General features: G+C 40.2%; 1 protein-coding gene across 2 annotated transcripts in view; it reads right to left on the reverse strand.

Moving 5' to 3' along the window:
• Window positions 1-16,787, reverse strand: part of Spata16 (spermatogenesis associated 16) — a 286,709-nt gene that overhangs the window by 169,765 nt on the left and 100,157 nt on the right. For both annotated transcript variants that reach the window (XM_016000865.3, XM_006971179.4), the window contains exon 4: window positions 410-499. In XM_016000865.3, the coding sequence (XP_015856351.1) occupies window positions 410-499 (90 nt within the window). The remainder of the gene's footprint in view (window positions 1-409; window positions 500-16,787) is intronic.

Genomic DNA, 16,787 nt, shown 5'->3' on the forward strand with positions numbered 1-16,787 from the left:
CCCAACAGACACCATCTATTTAGAGGTGGGCTTCTGGGTTGCCAGGGTCCTTTCCTCCCAATTGGACTTCATCTCCACAGCTCGGGTCACAAGACTGTGTTGTTACAGTCAGAACATCCTCAAGACTAAGAGGTCAAGCTCACTTCTGATGTCTTTGGAAGTTTTCCCATCATCATTAATGACCTCATGGCTGGAAACTTTGAATTTTGCTAAGAGCTATGAACATGGAATAGCTTTAATTAAAGAAAAAGATACTCAATAATTGTTGGCTTGACATTTATAAGACAATAATTCGGGTAAAATCATATTCCATGAGAGAAATGGAATGTCCTCTTATGCTATTACCAGAATCTGAGGGTAAAATTAATTTAACTTTAAATAAATCTTCACAAAGTTATAACAAAAATACCGGGCGGCTTCTGAGTATCTCTCCAGACATCTAAACACGGCTGCCTGACGAAGATGGTTTCGGAAATAGGCTGGGTTTAAAACAATACTCCTGTAAAAAGATCAAAGAAATACAATGCCATTAGATCCTTAAAGGACAATTACCAGAAGTATATAGGAATGTAATCACATGTATTCAATTTTCTATATCATCTTAAAGGATGCTAATGAATGAGATGAGGTCCCTCATGTGATTTGTCGGGGAAGACAAACAAGCCAGCATGATTGGAAAACAAATTAAGTTTGCATCATAGAAGCTACTTGGCAGTACTGAATTTATTTTTGTAAGTCTGGTCATGATAAGGAACCCAAACCTAACTTATACTGTACATACAACATGGTGCTCTTTGATTTGCTTATGGCGGTGTGGCAGGCAATAGTCATGGGTCATTTACGGCATGCCTTCTTGCATATGTCGTACACTGCGCATGTCCTTACCGCTCTGTTCTTTCCTGTCCCTGTGTCCCCTTCTGTTTTCATGACATGTCCTCTGGGATGGCAACTTTAGTGTTTGGATAAAAGGAGCTGTAACTGGGGGACGGACTCATGGGGAGGTGTGGTGCCGTGGGGGCAGCCCTATATCTCTTTTGAGGAGGCTGGTCTTGGCCTTGCCTCTCCAGGTACCGGACCTTCTCGCTTGGCCTTCCTTTTCTCTTCAGTGCAGTCACAAGGCCTGACTCACTGGTAAGCGGGCATAGTCCCTTGAGCTGCTGGCTGTCCTAGAGTTTCAGCATTTCAATCCAAACGGAGATGAGCAGGCCAGAGATAAACTGCAGGATTTCCCCTTCCTCGCCTCCGCCCCAGCTCTAAGGCGACAGTAGCACAAGCAGTTCACACCCATCGTCAGGAACAGGGAGCCCTCCATTCGTGAAGGTTTCAAAAGCAGCTTCTGCTACACTTAGAGACGTGGGAACTCAGAGGTTATGGGGCCAACAGGAGATTACCAAAGAATGTTCTAAGACTGCCCAAAGGCTGAAGGCCATTAATTGGAACTGGTTCATTATTGAAGTAAACAGTTTACTTTCATTTTGAGCAGTACTCAGAGCTATAAACCATTGCCTTAAAAATGCATGGTAACATAGATCACCAACTTTAGAGAATTCATGAGATTCTTTTTGGCGAATCATGAACTTGAAGTTGAAAAATTCACAGACTAAAATGGTCTCATTCCCAGAAACATTGCTTCTAAAAGGGTCAAAGAGAAATAACTCCCCTCTTTGTAGGCCATGATGATGGTTGTTACATATGACGAGGTGACTCATTCTATTCCACTTTAAATGCAAACAGAAAGCAGAGAGGTTAAGGAAACCCTAATCCACTGATAGCCACAGATCTATGATGCTGCACACCTTACTTCCTCTTCTGCGATGGCTTCTCAATCAGTGGGGTCCCAGTTACTGAGAATGAGCTGTACTCCACAAGTAATGATTTGTGAAAATGGATATTCATTTCCCAAAGAATAGGAACATTTGTTTTGTGAGACCTTAATAAAATGTAGGATACTTAAGAATTCTCACAGGGGCTCACTTGATGCAAGGTGAAGCTCCTAACACACACCAACTGCTAATGCTCTACCAGCTCAGATAATGGCGAGTCTCGATAGCACGTTTGCTATCCTCTGTTCTGAAAGTCCTCAAATGCAAGTCCAAGTAACAGCACCACAGTTCTGTCCAAGGACTCGGTCTCTAACTGACCAGAGTTTTTTTTTTTTTTTTTCCTGAGTCCCAACTATTTCATTCCTCCATCGACACGTGTACAGCATTCATCTCCAGATGTGAAAGCACGTTCTCTAATGAGTGTGTATTGCTAGCCTATGGTGCAGTTTCCTGTTTCTGCTAAACTAAGAATCTTGCTCTGAGAGACAAATGCTTTTTGACAAAAAAAAAGAAAAAAGAAAAAAAGAAAAAAGAAAAAAAAGGATGAGGTTGAAGATGAAGGCTGTGAGAGGGAGCAGTGAGGGAAAAGTTAAACAGAGTGAGGGACGAGTGATAGGATGTCTTAAGAATGGCTCCCCCCCCTACCTCCCCAAGGTGATCAGTGCATCCCTCCTTGTTCCTAGCTTCTCTGTAGCTGTGAGGGGAACGGATGGTTGAGCTGGGGGAGGGATGAAGTGGAAGAGCAATGAAAGAGATACCTCGATAGAGGGAGACATTGGAGGCCTTACCCTTTTGGAGGAGGGGATGAGGGATGGGTCGGGCAGAGGGGAGACTGGGGAGGGGAGAGGGAGGAGGGAGGAGACGGGGAATCTGTGGTTGGTATGTAAAATATAAAAATATTATAAATAAAAAAATTTAGAGAAAAGAATGGTTTTTGGTGTGGGTAAGCTGAGAGATCACGTAGAGGAGACAGCATGGAAACTATTCTGATTTTTAGAAATCACTTCTTCTAATTATGAGCCTTCTGTGTTTCTGAGGAAATAGTGGATGTCTATTGTTAGACTGGACTATGCTATTTTAACTACAGCCTCACCCTCTCTGAACCATGTGATTCCCACTTGAAAGAGCGCCTTCTAAAGAGGATCCAGACCCAGTCTCCCTCATGAAGGTGAAGCCACAAGGGGACATTTAGAAAGGTTGGAAGAGAGGTTACATCTGGCCACCCATTATTTTCGACTCTCTCATAGTAATTACAGCTTTCACTATGTGTTCCTGTTAGATATTTGGCAGGCAAATGTTAGTGGTGGTTGTAAGGCCTTGGTTCCCACACTTTTATTAATTTATTGATGCTTCTCCAAATGACATGTCCTTTTAAAGATCTATTTTAGGTTGTGTGCAACTTGTTGAGGGAATGATGATTTGTCCTCTAAAACGTCTAATCATTTATCATTTGACTCTATTTGGAGAGGCGGAAAGCTGACTATGATCAAAATGGACAATCTCCCCAGGGCTACAGTGAGGAAAGTGTAATTGTAATCAGAAAGCGGCCTCTGCACTGATTAGTCTGGTTCTCAGCACAGAGGAACTGACTCGGATTTAGGTATGCTGATAGGGATGCTAAGAAGCCCGTTCTTCCTGTCAGAGGGAATTACAGGAAGTCTGAGTTTCGGAGGGAAGAATGGAGCTGGTGAGAGCAGCAGGTTCCTGGAGCTCGCTTTGTGACAGGCTCATGTTTAGGGCAGAGGATCATGTAACATAAAGGATTGTGTAGGTAGAAGCTCTTTTTTTTTTTTTTTTTAAAGTAGTTTGTAACCTCCATATCCTGGTGCTTTTTCTGATTTCTGTTTGTGGATGCCTTAACATTTAGCTCTGTCTTAAAATCTACGTCATTTAATGCACATACACCTTGATTGTAGAGTTCTCTGTGTAACAGTGGAGTCAGAGTGTAGGTCTGCCTCAGCCTTGTCCTTGGCTTCCTGGTTCAGTTGGCAAAGGGTTTGTCCTGCTTCACTGTTGTACACTGAGTTCATAGCACGTGCACATCTGGCGTGGGTGTGACGTTTCCATGCCTGATGTGCTCTGCTGTTTACTGTGATGGAAACTGTACTAAAGAATCCTGAGGCTGAAAAAAAATCCTCTTCAGTTTCTGGAAGGGAAAGAGCTCGATCGTGTCTGCTCTGCGAAGAAATGTGTTGGTTAATATGACAAACTTAATTTTCCTAATGAAGTTTACAGTCTTTGTCTCCTTACATTGAAGAACATGACTTGAACCCGGGATGGAGAGGAGGCAGGAACAGTGTGAGCTGAGGGCTGTGCTGGGCTGTGTCGAGAGATCCTGTCTCAGAACAAACATAAGCAAGCACAAGAGAAAAACAAGCAAACCCCTGACCAAAACAAAGAAAACCCAAACATTATTTGATCATTTTCATTACTGTGAAACTAGATTTTGGTATAGTGTTTTCTTATCCAAAAATGTGATATTTCTCTTCCTTAGACATTCCTGAGACCTTAGACATGGTCTCAGCAACATTTTAACCTTTCATGTTTTTTAAGATGAATTGGGTACAAGTTTTAAAATTTTTTCTTTTATTGTTAATTTACTATAATTATATAATTTCTCCTTTCCTTTTATTCCATCCAAAGTCTCCCATATACCTTGGCCTGTTTTCATCAATTGCGGTTACATGCACATACATAAATATATATGCATATACATACATATTTGCTAAATATAACTGGCTCAGTCTGTATAATGTTACCTGTACATGTTTTCAGGGCTGACCATTTGGTACTGGGGAACCAACTGGTGTGCTCTTCCCTGGAGAAGACTATTTCTCCAGCTCCTAACATTCCTTCATTGCCTACAGTTCTCTGCATGGGGTTGAGGTCTCGGTCTTCTCTGCTGTCCGCTTCGGTATGCCGACTGATGTCACCCTTTGTATGTCTACTGGTGTCAGCTCATAAGTCACATGGGTAAGACTTCATGGGTGTAGCTCCTGACACAGTCCTATAGCAAACTCCCTGATCCTCTGGCTCTTAACGTCTTCCCAGCTCCTCTTCTGCAGTGATCTCTGAGCCTTAGGTACATGAGCTGTTTGTAGATGTGGTTGTATTATAGATGTCGCCATCGGGCTGGGCCTCTCACCTTTTAAAAATAATTTCACTAATTCCTTGTTAGTTCTCATGTTTTAAAGTTGTACACAAAAGCATATGTGTACACACACACACACACACACACACACACACACACACACACACACACGCTTATCTGAGCAGGTATGCACAGCTGTGCCTCACAGCCCAGAGAATGATCTATGGCAGCACTGAAAAGGTCATTAGAACCACAACCTTGATTCCTTCCTCTCAGGTGTAGAACCTCCGGAACCTGTGCTTACCAAGTCCTACAGGTAAGTGCCGCAGCAGATCTAAGTGCACATCCAAATTTAAGGCACTTCTCCTTCTCAGGGCTCACATCTGAACCTACTTTGTAGTCTTCCTACTTAATATCAATAATAACAATTCAGTTCTCTGTTATCTGCAAGAGTAAGTTACTGATTTCCAAAACAATACATACCTAGTTTCCTTGTCCTTTTGTGTGGACTAAATTATTTTCACAAGGGAATTAACTGAAGGAGATGGTCTAGGGTCGCTTCAGTGTTTCCCTGACATTTATCATTGTATGTAAGTTCGAGAAGAGTAAGAACACTCTGTTCTTTGACCTTTTGTAGTAAAGAATTAATGGTGATTCATAAAAGTCATAAAAACAAACAAGATATTGAAGCTAAAGATTAAGGAAGTTATATTTTTTAAAAATTAAAGTTGAGCTGTCATAGATTTAAGTTTTATTATTCTCCTTAAACTCATTTTAGTCATAGTTATTAATTTTGCTGTCTGGGTGTTCAATTTGCTCAATTTTCCTTTTTAAAAATCACCTCTTATTATCTATGGGCCATTGGTTCCAGGACCCCTGCTGATTCCAAAGCCTGTGGTGCTCAAATGCCTCGTGTAAGATGCTGTGGAATCGGCAGGCAATGTATGCACATCTCTGTCACTTTAAATCATGTCTAGATTACCTGTCATGCACACTGAAATGTCATTGCTATGTAAACAGCTGCTGCACTGCATCGTGTAGGGAACAGTGGCAAAGCAAAACATCAGCATGTTCATTGCAGATGTGTTCACTGCCCCTGGATGGTTTTCTATTTGTAATTGGTTAAATTAACAGACATGGATCAAGGGATAAGGAGAGCTAACTGTATTTACCAATCAAGTTTTATCATCTCTGCAATTTATTTTCTTTTATTCTTACTATATATGAATGTGTGTTTTCTCTCTAGCTTTCAGTTATCTATCCCCTGACTTTAGCTTTGATTCACAAGAACAGTGAGTATATTTTATTCTGCTTGCCTATGTCTTTTTCTCTAGATTAAATTTTAAGTACCTTTACCCAGCTTTCTGGAGAATTTTATAAAAATGGAACCATATAGTAGATACATTTTGTTTCTTCAAGGCTGGGGTGTGAAGCCAGGGCCTGGTCCGTGCTCAGCACTCCACCATTGAGCTTGGTTATGCTTTGTACAGCAGCCGCATTGTGACGCTTTTGTATCCACAGGTGCACGGGTAAGTGTGCTCTCCTTCTTTGATCTTTTAAATGATCAGAGCATCCCACAGTCACATTACTCATTTAAGAACCGATGGGTTTCTGTTGGTTTTCATTATGAATAAAATGGCTTTAAGTTTCATTTCTCTTAGGAAAACACCTGAGACGAGAATGGTGGGTCCTGTGGCGAGCGTATGCTTCTTTTCTCTTGCCAAGGGGGGACTATAGCCCTCTGTGTTCCCACAGTGGTACCAGATACTACCAACCTTGAGCTTGCGCTCCTCCTGCCCTCTGAGTGACGAGGCTAGAGATGAAGCCTCTAGGCTTGCACCGTCAACCAATCTGGCGTCACAAGTACATCCCACTATTGTTTGACATGGGTTTGTTTTCACCAACTCAGTTTTGTTTTGAAAAATGGTCTCACTGTTTGCACTCCTGCCTATCTCAGAACTCATTGTGTAGACCAGGCTGGCCTCGAACTCACAGAGATGCACCTGTCTCTGCCTCCTGAGTGCTGGGGTTAAGGGGTGCCCACCATGCCTGGCTTACTTTTTATTATTTTATTTTAATTATATGTGTGTGTGTGTGTGTGTGTGTGTGTGTGTGTGTGTGTGTGTATGTGTGTGTGTGTGTGTGTGTAAAATTTCAGTGCTAGGAATTAAAACTAGGGCCCTGTACCTAGGTAGGCACTCTACCCCACAGCCACAGTCTTAAGCCAAAGTTTGTGTATGGTATAAGGCAAAGGTATTTGACATTTATCTGCGCTTTTGGATCTGCAGGTTTTTTCCCTCTAAACTTCATTTCCCCCTCATTATTGCTTAGAGCTTTGAAATACTTTACTTTTTCTAAAAAAAAAATGGTATATTAGTTGCTAAAATTGTCCACTGAGATTTTTAAATCTTCACACAAAATTAGGGAGTTTTGATATTCTAACAATATGCATCATGTGATCAGTAAATAGATTTCTCCACAATTTAGGCTTCATTTCTCTTGTTGATGTCTTAGAATTTCTAGCATGAGAAATCTTGCATGGACGTGTTAGATCTGCCCCAAGAGTACTTGATGTTTTCTATTTCCATGAGGGAAAGTTTGATTTCTCTCTGCTCATTGCTGACGTGGGGAAATGTAACTGACAACATTGGACATTGATCTTGTACTCTGCCATGCACTTCTGAGGAGAATTACCTCTAAAAGCTTTTCCAAAGATACTTTAGGATTCTCTACATGGATTATGATAACTTTTGTAAATAAAGCATTTCTTTATTTCTAATCTATGACTTTCATTTCTCTTATTTTCCTTATTGAACTTTTTAGAATAGTGTTATTTTGTTATTGTTATATTTTGCTTTTATGTATAAAATACTCAGGCTTCTTAGACATGCTCTTTCTGGCTTTTACCCCTTAATTTTGGAAAATTCCTGCCAAAAGTTCCTGCCCCACCCTCACTGATATTTTTCCCTCTTTGTGGAACATTTCTTCACCATCTGAGTGTGTTGAACATGTGGCTTGCTCCATGTTGGAGAGCATTTCATGTTCCCTGTTGATGGTCATGAGAACCTTTGATATGTTTCCCGAGTGAAGAGAGGGCAGCCTCACCCTTTCCTTGGAAAGGGGCTTGCTTCTCCATCAGAAGCCAAGGCTTTTTCCTTGCTCTGTGAATGAGGACCTTTGCTACCATGTCTCAGAGGGCTTATTGATTTACGCTCCTGAGACAAACCTGATTTACTGTCCCAATAAGGTGCTGACATCTTTAAAAAGAAATAATTGGAGGCGCTAGAGAATGTCAGGAATATGAACTGTTTTCATCCAAGCAGAGCACAGTATCCGGTGGGAAATATGGTGACATTAATGTTGGCGAATTACATCATTTAGTAGATGATAACCAGTCAAAGTGTGAGCCAAATCATCACAAAGGAAGGCATATCAAGCTCATGGCCTGCCTTAGCCATTTCTATAGCCATTTCTGTTGATGACTAATATTAAAAAATTGAATGGGTGGCTATAGAATATTCATATGGCATAAATATTATACAAGCATGAACCAATACCACTGCTGATAGAAGCAAACCCCCAAGTGATTGGGGGTAGTTCAATGAGAAGATTATGTTATGGTTTTAACAAATTGCGCCTATGAATTGAGTCATAGCTTGAGTTTGCTCAAGTAGAAAAAGTTTGGATATTTTAACTGACTGCACTTTAATGTGATACAACAATATAAACACAAACATATATAAAACCTTATGCTGAATCAATAGAAGGTATTATTTCCATATGGCAAGTACTATTTTTACTTGGCCATGTAAGTCTTTTGAATCATCTAGCTCTGAGCATGTGAACAGATCATCACCATACTGGGACATGTCTGGAATGCCTAATTGGTCTGGAAAACAAGATCTGGAAAGAAAAAGGTCAATATGTTTAGATAATGAAATAGTATTATTCTAAGACTCAATAAATCCAAGATGTTTGATGTGGGAAGCAGTATTATTATTCTAGATAATACCATCCAAGGCAAAGCAAAAATCAGTGTCAGGGAATTGCAAACAGGGCAGTTCATCTGAAGAATGGACTTCACAAGCACCTATGAAACAGACTTTGAAAGATTTTCTTTTAGTGAAATGTTTAGGTGATATTTAGAACACCATCTGTCAGGACACTAACAAGAAACTCCTCACTAAGTGGTAGATTAGGCAAAATTATTTTCAATTATAGTCACAAAATTCCTTGTAATACTTTCTTCAACACTGCAGAGGGTCTCAGAGTTTTCTCTTCTTGTACGTTCCAAGTTTTCCTAAGTTTCCAAGTTCTGTGGATGCTGGCGGGAGACCCTAGCCTCCCGAATCAAAGGCAGAGGATAGGCAAGTACTCATTGCATAACAATGAGCAAGAGTATTGCTCTATACTTCATGGAGCTGCTGGGCCATTGTCCTGGATGGCAGTGCCCGATGATTTCTTCACATAGAGTAGGTAGCACAGTGGGACTGGAGTGCTAAGATCCAGGAGAGAAGTCTTGTTGTCTTAAATATGGATGCTTTTTTTTTTTTGAAATGATCTTTCTAGACATCAACCCTCTTGACTTAGTTTCACTGGTGATGAGAAGCCATCACGTCCCACCATGTTCAGCTGCCACCGCCTGCCTGCTGTATATGGAAACTCCATTTTCAAGTTTTAAGGCTGCAAGCTGACTTGTCTTTCCTCCAAGGTATTTGTCATGTAGCTGCCTTTGAAAAGAAAGGAGCAAGGGCCAATCAATGCACTGCTGTAAAATGAAAAGTGTGATGTGTGTTCAATTGTTGCCTTTATAGACCTCTGTTCAGATGTGTCCACACGTTTATATTCAAAGAATAATAAGAAGGGTCCATTACAAGGCAGGGTTTAAGATATCATAGAGAATAAGGAGATACCTAAGATTGAAGAGAGGGTGGGCATAGCAATATTCTCTCCTAGAACATGGTTCAGGTTAACTCAAAGTAAAAATAAATCAAGGAAACAAACAAAACAACCCATACATCAATTGTATGGGATAAGTATTAAAATTTTTGTGCATGCAAAGGCTGAGAAGGCAGCAGTGGAAGAGTAGGAGGAAATGCTTACAAAGCAAAATTCTAATGTGGTACCTGACTTGATGTGTTCACATGCAATAGACTGCACCTCAGGGTGACAAGCTCTGGAGGTGGTGGCACAGCATGTGAACACACCAAGCAGGACTGAGCACTGGCTACTGATAGCAAAGATGCTTTACATTACCACTCTTGAGGAAACAAGATCACAATGAGGTAATCCAAAATATAGACTAGCTGCCATCAGGACAGGCAGGCAGACAGGCAGACAGACAGACAGACAGACAACAACAAGTGTTGGCAAGGATGTGGGGAGACTGGAATCTGTATGTGCTGTTTGTGAAAATGTCAAATGATGCAGCCACCATAGGAAACACCAGCTCTTAAACTAAAACTAGGATTACTAGAGGGTCCAACTCTTTGTCTTTGTGGATGTATGCCTGTGATAGTTGGTTTTAATTCTTACCTCGACACAACCGAGATTAACCTGAGAAAAGGGCCTCAGTGAGAGATTGCTTATAATGCCTTGGCCTGTGGACTTGTTTGTCATGGATTTTCTTGCTTGTTAATTGACATTGGAAGACCCAGCTCCTGTGAGCAGCATCCCTGTGTAGGCAGGGAGCCCTGAACTGTGGAAGAGAGGAGAAGGCGAGCAAGCAAGGATGCATTTATTGCCTCTTTTCTCTTGTGAATTGTGAATGTGCTGCAACCAGCTGCGTGACTTCCTGTTTTTACTTCCTCCAAATGGTGGGCTGTGACCTGGAAATCTAAGTCAAATAGACACTTTCCTTAAAAATTGCCTTTTGTCTTATATTTTATCACAGCCACAGAAATAAATCTAGAGTAATATCCAAAGAATTAAAAAAAGTGTCTGGAAGAACTATATCACATGTTTATTCTCAATTACCAAGGGGTTCAAACATTCAAACATCCACTGCTAGATGAGAGGATAAGAGATGCGGCACACACACAAACACACACGTATACACACAGAAACACACACACAAACACACACGTATACACACAGAAACACAAACACAAACACACATACACAAACAAACACACACGTACACAGACATTCACACATGCGCACACACAAACACACAAAAACACACATATGGGCACATACACATCTACACACATGTCAAAATATGCACACATGTACATACATATACAAATATACACACATACTCACATATAAACACACACATACATATGAACACATATATACATACAGGAACATATACATACAAATATACAGACAATACACACACCCATAATACTACATGCACAGATGTGCACGCACACACACACACACACACACACACACACACACACACACACATTCTTCAGCTTGAAAAATCAAAAGGAAGCACATGCTGTGATAAGGCGGAAAGCTGAGAAATAAGCAGAGACCAGTACTGTGTGGTCTCCTTGTTGTCTCAGTCTTCTTTGTGCTGCTTGAACAATTCTGCACACCGTGTAGTTTGTAAACAGCAGAAGTGTATTTGCCTCTCGTTTTTGGAGGCTGTAAAGCACATGATCAGGTGGCTGTATGTAGTGAGGGCGCATTTGTTTGCTGTAACACAGCAGCCAAACCCATCCTTCCATCAAGAAACCATGTCAGTGAGAATTACTCATTATAAAAAATGGTGTGTGTGTGTGTGTGTGTGTATGTGTGTGTATGTGTGCCTGTGTGTGTGTTTGTGCCTGTGTGTGTGTGTGTGTTTGTGCCTCTATGTGTATGTGTGTGTATATGTGAATGTGTGTGTTTGTGTGTGTATGTGTGTTTGTGCCTCTGTGTGTGTATGTGTGTGAGTATATATGTGTGTGTATGTGCATGTGTGTATATGTGTGTGTGTGTATGGTGAGAATAAGTGTACATGCATAAGTGCAGACTGCAGACGCCTCCACACATGAGAAAAGGGAACTGGAGGTACAAATGGCATGAACTGCCTGACTTGGGTGCTGGAAACTAAATTCACTGTGAAAGCAGATGTGCTCTTAACTGCTGAACCATCTCTTCAGACCCACGACTACTCTATGACAAGGACATTAGTCTGTTTATAAAAGCAGTCTGTGTGATAGAAAAATGTAAAGGTCCTGCACCACAATAGCATGGCGTTGGAGATTGGGTTCTGTACCATAAGCACTAGGGTGAGTCAAATCACGGCATGTGAGGAAACTACGAGGTCAAATTTACAGGCATCGAAAGCACAGTGTGTTTCCTGAGTGTGAGACAGGGAGGGAGCGGAAGGCTGCTGCTTCAGGTGAACAGGCCTTTGGTGTTTCAGGAAGAAAAGGGTTCTAGGGGTGTTTTGCACAGCCATATGAATGTGCTTAACAGTCCCGACTGTACATTTACAACTGGGGAAGTCTGTAAGTTTTATGTTATATGCATTTTGCTGTAGCTAAAACATAAAGCAAACATACAATAATTGAATTATGGGAGCAAGATTTGGAAGAGAGACCCGGTGACAAAGCTGAACGAGGTTAGGCCAGTGTTCACATCGTGGCTTTCTGAATCTTTGCAGGAGACGGGTGATACATTTTCTTCTTGATTTACCAGCAGCCAGTGAAAAAACACAAATCCTTTTAAACAGGCTGTTTGCTCAGTTCGTATTGTTCTTGTAGTATAATCAGGGAAGTCAGTTTATTCAAAGATGCCCAATAATGCAACAATCTGTTTTCTCTGAAATAGAGTTATAAATAAGTCAGTAAGTGCTCCATACAGTCCATTCCTTGAGACTCATTCAACATGACCACTGGTCTCAGTGACACTGGTGGGGTGGAAGGAAAGCTATGTAAAAGCAACCACCAAATGCTGAAATGGAGAAATCGCAAAACAGAAATAGGTTTCCTTTGGTCACTTGTTTTCATATTAGAACTAGAAGCAAAACTCAAACTTAAAGCCGTCCACTTGCTGATAAGAATTAGGGAGTCTAGGCCCTCAGTTTAAATATCTCCCACCGGTGATCCAGACAGAAAAAAATGGCAGAACCCAGTTTAATTTACACGGCCGGAATGGAACTATTTCATAAAGTATCAGAGCATAAAATTAGAAATGAAGGCTTCGGTTTTTGAAATAAGGAAGCTGCAGTAGATCACTGTCAAAGAAAGCGTGGCTCTTCCAGAGTGGAGCGGAGCGTGTGTTTGCAGCCTGAGAGTGAACCCTAACTGACTCCCCAGGAAGCCACCGCCAGGACTCACACATGGCTGCTTCTCCGGGTCTTTGTGAAAGCACATCTTGGGGGAAAAAAAAAGTCAGTTTTGGAGAATTCAAGTAACTTGGACATTATTTCTCACGTTTTTGCACATAAAATTATAATTAACTATACAGCTAATTACATGTAGAAGAATTAAATTATGCTATTTTCTCAAATGAGCAATGCTTTATTTCTTGACGTTATCAAGAATCCATGAGATAAATACTGACATTGCTATAATGTCACAACACTGAGGAATGCACAGTCATATGAAATGTTGCATGTCCTGGTCTACATTTCAGATACAGTCTCACGAGGTGGTCCAGGCTGTCCTCCAACCTGGGCCTGCTTAGTGAGGGGATAGAGCAGGGATTAGCATACTACAAAGAACAACTAGGCTCTCTGTGTAAGTACATTTACTTATACTTTGACTGTGAGATTGGCTTGCTTAGAATAGAATGATGACTAAGGATGCAAGAGAAGATTTAATTGCTCACCAAGTCCAAGAAATAGGAACCTGGAGGAGGTCTCCTAGCTTTAGGTCTTTTGTACCTCTTCATCTTAATGAGTTTTCTTAGTGAACATGCATTACACCACCATAAAATAAACATGCTTCTCTACTGGAACTTCAGAAGTATGCTAGGCTATGGCTTCTTGACAGCAGAGAACTTTCTTCTATACATTTCTCTGACTACTCTACTTATTCACTATTTTTTATCCACTGAAAGCTCCTCCATTATAGGAAGAGATGCCCTTGCCATTCATTTTTGTACATGGGCACTTTGTGAATGGTTCATAAACAATGAATATTCATGCAATAAAAATGCTAATAAGGTGGCTAAATAATGCACTTCTGCAGGAGTTGCCAGAGACCCTAATCTAATCTGAGCTTCCCCAATGAGATCTATATGTGTTATTTCCAAGTTGTTAGGGCAAGAGACTAGGCCCCAGTAGTCCTGATGATTGGGCTTAAGCCACCCACCCACTCACAAAAGAACAATCAAACAGGTAAGTAATAATGAAAGCTGACAAGGATTTATTCAGTGTGGTCATACTGGAAAGGGAACAGAGAGGGTCCGTGAAATCCCCCCCTCAAGTCCTTCCTTCTTCATGGTTCTGGCATGAGGTTCAGGTTTAAACAGAGGACAGCAAGTATGTATAATCAAGCATTCCTGGCCATGGTGTGTCCTGCCTATCATCTCTGCTACATTCTTCCTTGCAAGGTGGTCTGACAAAATTGTCAAATCTGCATGAAATCATCTCTGGCACAAAGGCTCCAGCCTTTTCCTTTCCTAGCATGGGACTCTGGAGAAGTTTCAATTTCTCTGGTCCATGTTCTAACAGTTTACCAGCCAAAGGGAAGGCCACAAGTGAATCTTTAGAATGCCTTCATTCTTGCCAGAATGATTACACAATTGTAATCTAATTATATAAAGGGCCACTTTTTAAAAGCTATACTCCAGTTGAATGTCAAGTTCACACGCTCTCACGCTGCCCTGTCTTTAAGCACATGTGACCAGGGTTGACAGTCAGCCAGTGTTATTAATAGTATACAAAAGTAGAGATGAAGTAGGGCCTTTGAAAACATTCCCCTCAAAAATTATTTTTCACAATCTGGAAAACGGGAAAAGAAGCTTACAATCTTGTAGGCTATAATTGTTTCTTCTCATTTTTTCCTCCATCTGTCAAATGTCTAGAGAGAATAAACAGGAAATGGATTCCCATTTATTTTTCATCTACATTGTAATCCAAAGACTGTCCAGTAAAGGCCTTTTGTAAATCACCTAGCCAGTTCTGCCAACAGAATAGTCTTTAAGTAATACAGTATATCTTTTGACATTTTCATTTTTTTTGTTCTTGACATTTTCCCTTAAAAATAATGCACTGTTAGCCCTATTATCTTTACTTCAGGGTCTGTGATATAAATATCAACTATCAACTCTTGTAGAAAAGCAATCAAGATTCAGAAACCTAAGACGTCTGTGCAAGGCCCTGTACATCTGTCGGTATGACGGTGAGGGGGAGGGGGGTAGGGTTGTGGTGGCGGTGGGTCAAGAACAGAGTGCCTAGTTGTTCATGCTTTTTCTATTCTCTGTGTAACTTGGGTGGGAAGTAGTTTAGAATGATGGCTTTGAAAAGTACAATTAATAAATTCCCCTCTGTTCTAACCTACAAGAAATGACTTATGATTCATTCAGCAACAATTATTGGGTGTAAACCATGTTCCAGACACTGCATAGGTTCTGAGGAAAAGAGCCAGAAGGGTAAATACATACTTCAAGTGGCATTTTGAGTGGCCTCATTGTATGGGAACACTAAATGTCTGCTTGAGTTCTATTGCTTTTCACACTGTCTTCAAATAGCAAATTATGCAAGGCTCTTTTAAATGAACTGGAATAAATGATATTGGATTCCACTACATAATTTTACTGGATCATAACATGGGATATTTATTTCTCTTAGAATATTATAATTAGAGGGATTTTTATTTTAGAATGTGAGAATTAGAAAGATTTTTTTTGATAGAGAAAATGAAATCATTTTTATATTATCAAATGCTAAAATTGCTCATAATAACATCCTGAGTTTTTAAATTTGTGGACAAACTACACTCATATACCAATATTTTATCCACTATCAAGCCTTTTGTACATTTCTACAAGGGACTATGGGCATTTTATGAAATATTAGGACTTCTGATGATTATCTGTGGGTCTTCTCATTACTTACAAGAATTAATTAATTTGTACCATAATGGACACTATATTTGTTTATATAATTAAAACCCCAGGTAGACTTCTAGGTGATATGCTATCCTGCAAATTGAAAGTGAAAATAGAATTGAATACAGACTTTGGGGACAGAGATTGAACTCAGGGTCTTTGCATGCTAAGCTAGTACTCTACTCCCAAATTACATTCCCAAACCCTGGCTATGAATTTTCCTGTTTAATGCTTTCAATGTTTTGTTATAAGTCACATTACTATTACTCAGAGAGATTCCAACTTTAGAAGTCCACTAACACTGACAATATAAATAAGAATATTAATAGTTTTCTTTTTGAAATGCATACTCCATTCTTTTGTCAATAAGAAACTATTAATATTCTTATTTATAACGTCAGTGTTAGTATTGACAGATGATAGCATTTCTTGTTTTGACATCCTGTCCTTTTGGGTCCCATGTGTTAAGTCTCAACCTGTTATGACTTGCACCAAATAAAGTGCCATAATACATTACTTTGTAAGTAATATATTTGTCTATTGGATATATTTATTCACCCTTCTGTGAATAAAATGAAAACGATGTATGCTGTGCAACTTTATTTGAAAATCCTATCAGCTAATAAGCAGCAAGCCCTTAAATGAAGGTGTTCCTGGACTTGTAAATTCTGCCCCATAGAATCATCAGTTAGCAAACTGTATCTGAAAGGGTTAAATTGGGGATGCTTACCAAGTCAGTGATGATGACAGAAGGTCTGGAGAATGAATTTACAGTAGCAGGCACTTTACAGTCAGACAAGAGGCTGATGCAGAAAGAACTCAGAAGGATATATGTATGAATTGAGATTCACTTATTAAAATACAACATTTCTATC

Source organism: Peromyscus maniculatus, chromosome 6 (genome assembly GCF_049852395.1).
Source record: "Peromyscus maniculatus bairdii isolate BWxNUB_F1_BW_parent chromosome 6, HU_Pman_BW_mat_3.1, whole genome shotgun sequence".
NCBI classification, from domain to species: domain Eukaryota; kingdom Metazoa; phylum Chordata; class Mammalia; order Rodentia; family Cricetidae; genus Peromyscus; species Peromyscus maniculatus.